The sequence below is a fragment of the Crocodylus porosus genome, unplaced genomic scaffold, assembly GCF_001723895.1.
Source record: "Crocodylus porosus isolate Cpor-Errol unplaced genomic scaffold, CroPor_comp1, whole genome shotgun sequence".
Lineage (NCBI taxonomy): Eukaryota > Metazoa > Chordata > Crocodylia > Crocodylidae > Crocodylus > Crocodylus porosus.
In genome coordinates, this window is record NW_017728905.1 from 1,974,637 (window position 1) to 1,982,159 (window position 7,523).

The following is a 7,523-nucleotide window of genomic DNA, read 5'->3' on the forward strand; positions in this document are numbered from 1 at the left end:
CTTCTTGAACTCCCATCTCCCTGGGGTCATGGTCCCTGAGGGCCTGACTGACTAGCCTCTTGAGCTTGTCAAAGTCGGCTTTTCTGAAGTCAAGGACTTCTGTGTTGCTGACTGACTTGCCAGCTTTACGGCTTGAACTGAGATTGAACTGAGTTTGTAGTCATTTGGCCGTAATATCAGTTCTTTATTTATTACCATGTTTCATGCAGGTTTTAAAGCTTCAGTTGAAAAGGAAAACCTGTAGTCAGTGTTTTTCTTGCGGGGGGAGGGATGGGACACAGAACCTTTCTAAACATGAACTGATATTGAAGCTGGAGATTGAAACAGGTGCGTGCTATGAGCTGTTCCATTAATTGATTGGGGATATTAGTTAAACTGAATAAGTTTTAAATGTCACCAGGAGCTATTTCACTGCTGGCAATATAGCAGAGTTCTTCAATTATTTTCAAAGTGTTAGTGGAGACTGAAGCTTTCTTTCCTACGCAGCCTGAGTGTTGTGTTTGTGGACTGCAGTTGCAAGGCTTTCTAACCTTCCCTATGCTATTTTAGTTTCACTTTTAATGTTGAATAGATGTAACTGATCCTTGTTGCCACAGTATGTCATAGTTCCATGTGCTGTGCACCCACATGTTATATGTAGGGTCAGGCTTTCAGAAATAGTGGCCCTGCTTCCGAGGCATCAGACTATCTGTGTGAGAGATTATTTTCAGCCCCTTTCTCTTCTTCCTGGCAGGAAACTGTTGTCAGCCAGTGGACTTGCATTGCAAATGACTTGCTGTTCTGTTTTAAACCAAATCTGTTTAGATATAGATTGAAGCGCTCTTCCTGGTTTCTGACAATGTGGTGCTCACTTCCAGTTGCTATAGCAGTTGCTTTGCATGCTTACTCCTGCTTTCCCATTCTCTGTAACAGACTTCTCTTTATCCCCTTTTCACCTTTTTGCTTTTTGGGTTCAGATTGGGCTGTTTTCACTTCCTCCTGCTTCCTTTGGGTTTATATAGTACAGCAGGAATGGTTGCCTAGGTTGCACCATCCTTGAGCAGAATGCTGAGCAGAGTCAACTCAGTCTTCCCAGAACATGTAGCTTCCCTGAAAAGAGGAGACTGGAAAAAGCCAGCCTTGGTATTTTGGCCATGGTGAAGCAAAGGAAAGGGTCTCCCATTGGGAACTAAAAAGGGCAGACTGTCATTGTGTGTTTATGAATTTCCCTTGGTCCTTTTCGAGCATTACTGGGAAAGAACTTTCTCAGGCCGGTATGAGTTGTCAGAGCTGCCTCTTATTTTGTTGTAATGTAACTAGTAATGCAGGATTTCCTAATGGGTGTTTTTTCCTTTTTCCCCCTCTTCTAGACGATGGACAGAGAGTTCAGAAAGTGGATGAAATGGTATGGGAAAAAACATGCAGAATACACAGTGAGTGAAATTCAGATGAAACACTTTATGCTCCACTTGTTCAGAATTTATGTAGTCCCCTACTTTCTTCCCTAGTCAAGAAGTAGTATGAGTCAAATTACTACTTGGCTTTTTTTTCTTGCTGCTGAGAGTGGTATTCTCTCTCAAAAAAAAAAAAAAAATCCTTCCAGAGCCCTCTTGACTCACTTGACATTTGACGTGTGGGTGTTGGGAATACATTCAGGGCTTGCAGAAGTTCATGGAAACCTTTTCTCTTCTAAACCTTCATTACTCATGAAATAGCATAGGTGCTATTATACTATTTCCTGTCCCCAGGTTCAAATGTCATTAAGAAAATTGCTTACTGATTAGCCACTTATCATCGAGAAATTCATATAATCTTGGTTCTCCAGTGGCACTCCAAGAACCATGAGAATCCTCCTGCTTGTCTGTTACTGTTGTTCCTTAATCATTTGGACAAGTTACCATTAGGTGATTCAGGATAAACTCTTCTCTTAGGAGTTACAATCAGTTATCTCTGAAGCTATCTCTAATCTGAGGGCAAGTAAGCAGGAGATGAATCTGGTTTCCCTTTGTGATTTGTGTAGAGGCACCACTCCTAATCTGTTAGAACAGTTTGGTCCACTTGGCTTTTAACTTCCAATATTACCAGTTGGTTTCTTATTGGCAGCCAGAGTTGGGAGAAGCGTATGTTAGCTCTTCATTTGCAGGAAAAATGTGTGTTCAGATAGATGTTCGTAATGTTTGGGGAACCTGCCTTGTAATGAAGAGCTCTATAGTTTCTCTTTGAGAAGTAGGCCATCTGCTGGAGTGAGGTGATGCTGTCACCTGTCTTGGAGCACTTCTGGAATTGATATTTAATGCGTAGTATCATTCTTTTGGATATAGGCCAGTCTTAGTTTGTATGAGAATTTATGTCAAGGCTGTTAAATCTTTCCTACTGTGAAACACTGTACATACCTTCCTTTGCTTGAGGGGGCCATATGCCATGTTTCCAGTGCATCAGCCAGCTGGCATTATATAAAATAAATTATTTCTGAAAGATATTTTGCATATGATATATGTAATTTAAAGAATGGGGAAGAAATCTAGACAGAACTGTGGAATGTATATGGCTTGCCTTTAGGCTTGCAAATTTTTTCACATTATGTATTGTATATGATGGGACTAACACTGTTCATTGTAGAAATAAAACTGTTCATTTTTTTTTAAAGTTGGGATTATAAAATCATAGGAAAATAAGGCTAAAAGGGGTATCACAAGATCAGCTACTCCAGAACCCCATTCAAGGTGGGATCATTGCTGACTAAACTGTCCTAGCTGAGTGTCTGTCTAAGCTGCTATTGAATATTTCCAAGGATGGAGATTCCACGATGTTTCTGGGCAGTTTGTTCCAGTGCTCGACCACCCTCATAATCTGATAGTTCTTCCCAGTACCTAGCTTCATTTCTGGGTAGTGGCTAGGACCAGTGTTTTCAAATGTGGGAATGTCAGTCAGTAACACGTGTAAATTCATCTCAAGTTAACAAGTAGGTAATGAACACTTACTTTGCCAAGCCAACATTTGTTAGTTCAGTACTGTAGTTGAAGTAGACTCTTTCCATAGGGCAGTCAGTGAAGGAAATGAGTTCTGAATCTTTCTCCATATAATTCTCCTATATAGCAGCATGCTGTGCTGCCTCCTAACTGGCAGCAAGACCAGTAATTCTGTATAGCAAGTTATTAATATTAACATAACTAGAATAGAGAAAAAGCTCCAAGGACGGAAGGCTTAGTATTTTCCCTGTGAACTGAGTGTTGTGGTAGTGAATGTGGTAACTGCACGGGGGAATCCTCTTTTTCTCTTTTTAATACAGTTTGACTGCCACTATTTAATTCCAGTTGGATTTCCGGATTCTGGTCTGTGCTGATAATTGGTATGACTATGGACTGGAATATTCTATATTCCAACTTGCAAATTCTGTTCTCATTTCTAATGAGTTGTATACAAGTAAATAGTTGGAGAAGAATATTTCCTCTAGGGAAAGAAGGCTTAGTTTAGTGGGATCAAATCTGAGAGCCCTGCTGCTGCTTTGGGTAAACCAGGAAGGGAGAGGGGCAGATGTGCTACAAATTATCCCTGCTCCCTCCCTGAGTGCCTGATATCCTTCCTCTGCCTGCTCTGTCTGCTTTACTTTCTGCTCCTACCCTATCTGCTGCTATTCTGTGCATCTCCTTCCTGTTCTGCCATGTGCCACACACAGAGGCTGCCCACGACACTTGTGCCACAAGTTGGCCGCCTCTGGTGTATACAATTTGGACAAGGGCTTTGTAGTTGCTGCCTTACCATAAAAGTCAAAGCAGAGGTGTCAGGTCATAGTACAACCCATTGTTTGACCTGCAGGAATTTCTAATTGAAGGATATCCAGTGTTAGACTCAGGGAGCTCCATATAAGTGGCTTTACTCTGTAAAATGACTGACAAGAATAACTTCTGGCGGTCCATGATGACTCCATGTCCAATGCGCTAGTTGTACAAGGCAGGTAGGTAGTAAGTTCCCTGTTGGCCTTATAAATGTATCCTGGAATTTGATCATCAAAATTATTCTTTTTATTTTATTTTTTTCAATGGAGTCTCATCATCAATAATAAAGGTTCTGAGATTGGAACATACTTAACAATTCTGATGCACAAGCTAAATGAAGAAAATCCTGTTTGCTTTCCCACTCCCTAATGAATTTGGGCAGCAGTGCTAACAAGAATAAAAAAAGAAATGAGTCTTTATGAGAAGAGCTGGCAGACAACTTGTACATGTAGGTAAAGGAGGGAAAGAGCCATTGAGTAAGAAAACACCATTTCCCCATAATTGCTTTCAGACTCTAACTGTATTTTGAAGCTTTCTAGCAGCTGGTGCAAAACATCCTGAGGCATACTGGAGTCCAAGGGCCCCTGCCTAATCACAGCCACTAGTTATGGATTGCTACAGCATCTTCAAGGTGGCAATCCCCATTTGGGGCATGAGGGAGAAGACATTGGGAGAGGGATTGATCTCTAGGACCCTGACAGAGGAGTTCCTATCTCTTCCCTTTACTGCAGGCAACTACACCATATAAAGGTGCCCATAAAATTATCATATTCCATCTTAAAACTAGTTTGGTTGTTTTTTCATAGTACTTCTTTTGGAAAGGTTATGGTTAAGAGGCTTTTTTTTTAGTTGCCAGCTAAATTTATTCACGGTGAGGTTCTAATTGTTCTTTTGTCAGTGTATTCCTTCCCTAATATTTATTCCGCTGAAATATTTATGAAGACTAATGGTATCGCCTTTCAGCCTTCCTTTTGCTATCCTTTTCTTTCATCTTCTGTAAAAATATGTATCCTGATGAGGGAAAAAATGCCATTAGTGGCTACTAATGCCTTCAGCTTGTTACTTGGGGCATCTTTTCAGCTTGTTACTTGGGGCATCTTATTCAGCTCTTAGTGACTTCAGCCTTTGGGGCTAGAATGTTCCACTTGCAGAGTAAATTAGATTTGATGCATCAGCCTACCTGTTCTTGACCATGCCTCTATCTTTCTGTTTTTCATTTCCATGGAACAGAGATTTTTAGCTCCTTGAAAGTTTTTAAGGTTAGTTTCAGACTTTTCTTTGATTGAACCACTGCCTCGAGAAAATTGGAGGGTTTTTTTTTTTTTTCTTAGGGGTTAGGACTAGCTGATGACAGTCTTTCTTGGAGAGTTTCTGCACATGTTCAGTTATCAAATTAAGCTTAAACTCCATATTGCAGATTCTTATACGAGACAGGTGCTACTTCATGGCTTTTAAACATAAAAGCCATGAACCCAAAATCAGAACACTCTTTGGGTAGTTGGGGCATGACACTGAGACACCGCTTAGTGCCTGAATGTTCTTCCCAGCGTGTCTTAGTAATGAGTCGTGTGTCTTCAGTGCATACCACCTGTCGTCTTAGCATTTCCCTAATAGGAAAAGTGAATTTATTTGTTGTGTGTATGCAGGAAGCATAGCTGTGTGCAAACTTGGAAGGCTGGTGGTGAGAGAAATGTTACCAGATTCACACAACTGTTGTTTTTTTTTTTTTTTTTTGCTGGTAAAAATTGAGGCACTCTCCTTTCCCCCTGGACTTGTCAGGTCTTCCTGTGCTTCCCCTATTGGCAAAAAGAGTTTACTCTAGCCATAAGGAGACAGTTTTCTATAAGGCTTGGCCCTTGGAGTAAAGTGAAAGAAAACAGACCAAGGTGCAGTGGGGTGCAGGCCCAAATTCTATATTGTATAATCTCTTTCCCATTCTTCTTTCTACACCAGTCTCTGGGGTCTAGCCTTAATCACACGTGGTCCCCATATCCCTTTTGGACTTGTTAACTTGTGTTTTGGGGAATCCTCACAATCAATAGTCTACTGTAGTGGAGCCCTAAGTAATTCCTAAAACAAGTATGAGCAGGTCTCTAAAATGAGTTAAAGAGGAGGAGAAGAACCAGGGTCGTTCTTGTTTCGGAAAGCCTTGTTACCTGCTTTGATTTTTTTAAAGTGGTTCATAAATCTGAGTGGTTTTTATCCAGTCTCTCCAATGCTTTGGGATGCGGATTGTACAGAGGCAGGTGGAGGGTGACTGATCACGGACCTCAGCTGTATATTTTTGATTCTGGTATGTCGGAAACTTCATTAAGGCTATAGATACAGCTTCAAGCACTGGAAGGATGTATGTTTTGTTTTACATTTGCTGTCGGTCCAGCGGATCATTTCTTAGGAGGAAGCTTCAATAGCTATATTTAGGGCTCTCCTTACCACAGTCCTATTTTTAAAAAAAAAGAAAAAAAGAAAAAGTAAAATTTCATGCATGTTAGTGGTGGTTACATGAAGTCCCACAGTCCGTTTTTGTAGCTCGTAGGCCTGGCATTGGCTTTTTAGCTAGGCTTGGCTCCTTCCTGTATTCCAGGTCTTACCTGCTTCACAGAAATCTCACTTTTGTGTAAAGAAGATGAGGTTTGCAAAGCACTAATCATTATCTTGAGCTGACCACTTCCAGTTACAGGAACATGTTTTGTGGGCATAAAGCTGTTATAAGCTGTGCCTAAATGTTTCCATTACTTAACCGTCAGCTCTCTGAAGTGAGGGAACAGGCAAGATATCTGTTTATCCAAGATACTTTTGAATGCCGTGTTTCAGCGGGAAACTTGATGTTTTGGTATTTGAAAAGCCCTCCAAATGTCCCCTGTGGCTTTGAAATAATGCCATGTTTTGGAGGTTTGGATTCTTGCCTCTAGTTATTTTTGCATTAGGCAGGGCTCTAAAAATAACCATGTGTGCTTTTTCCAGGCAGAATTAACTGATAGATATAGATATATATATATATATTTTTGGTGAACTGAACATTTTGTATTGAGACTGCTAGAATAAGACACTTTCTTGTGTATGAATTTGTGCAGTTGGTCACAGTGAGCCTTACCACAGAGGCTTCCAGCTTGGGTTTGGGGGAATGATGATGCGTTCCTTTAGTTTTTTGGAGTCCTGTGCTGCAGGAGAGGAGAGTTGATCTTCAGAAGCAGCTGTCGCTCTCCACTGTAATGAATATAGACCTTCAATAGCTTGCTGCGTGTTGCTTCCCTGTGGGCATGACCTGCCAGTTTGCTTTAAGTTACTGAAGTGGGATACTGCGAGCATATTCCTGCAGTCTCAGTCGAACAGATCTATCTTTGAAAACTTGCCTCTGCCTCTAAATTTAGAAACAACACAAGCTGGCAGCTCTTGGAAGCGGATTTCTGTGAGCTAATTATCCCTTTAGATAAAGCAGGTCTCCTGCATTGTCTAATCAAATGAAAATATCTGCATTACAGATGGTCCTTTCCATTCATTATTCACTAAGGAGATTATGTTTCTGTGCGAGAGTGTATGATGGGGCGGGCGGGGGAGGCATTGATTGGAAGAGATTGAGAGCATCCCCACTGCTCTTCACTGACATTTCACACGGACTTGCTGTGGTTTTCCTACGTGACGGTTGCTGTACTGCATTCTGTACCATCTGAACTCATGGAACAGCTCACTGGAAGCTGGCTGTGCAACTCGGGTTTCTGTGCCAGTTCTTGTTCCAAATGTGATCTTAATTTATTTATTTATTTATTT

General features: G+C 41.0%; 1 protein-coding gene across 7 annotated transcripts in view; it reads left to right on the forward strand.

Annotated features, from left to right (window-relative positions):
• DOT1L (DOT1 like histone lysine methyltransferase) overlaps positions 1–7,523 on the forward strand; it is a 91,289-nt gene that overhangs the window by 37,342 nt on the left and 46,424 nt on the right. For all 7 annotated transcript variants that reach the window (XM_019557050.1, XM_019557049.1, XM_019557046.1 and 4 more), the window contains one exon: positions 1,350–1,412. In XM_019557050.1, coding sequence (XP_019412595.1) covers positions 1,350–1,412 — 63 coding nt within the window. Of the gene's footprint in view, positions 1–1,349; positions 1,413–7,523 lie in introns of those variants that run through there.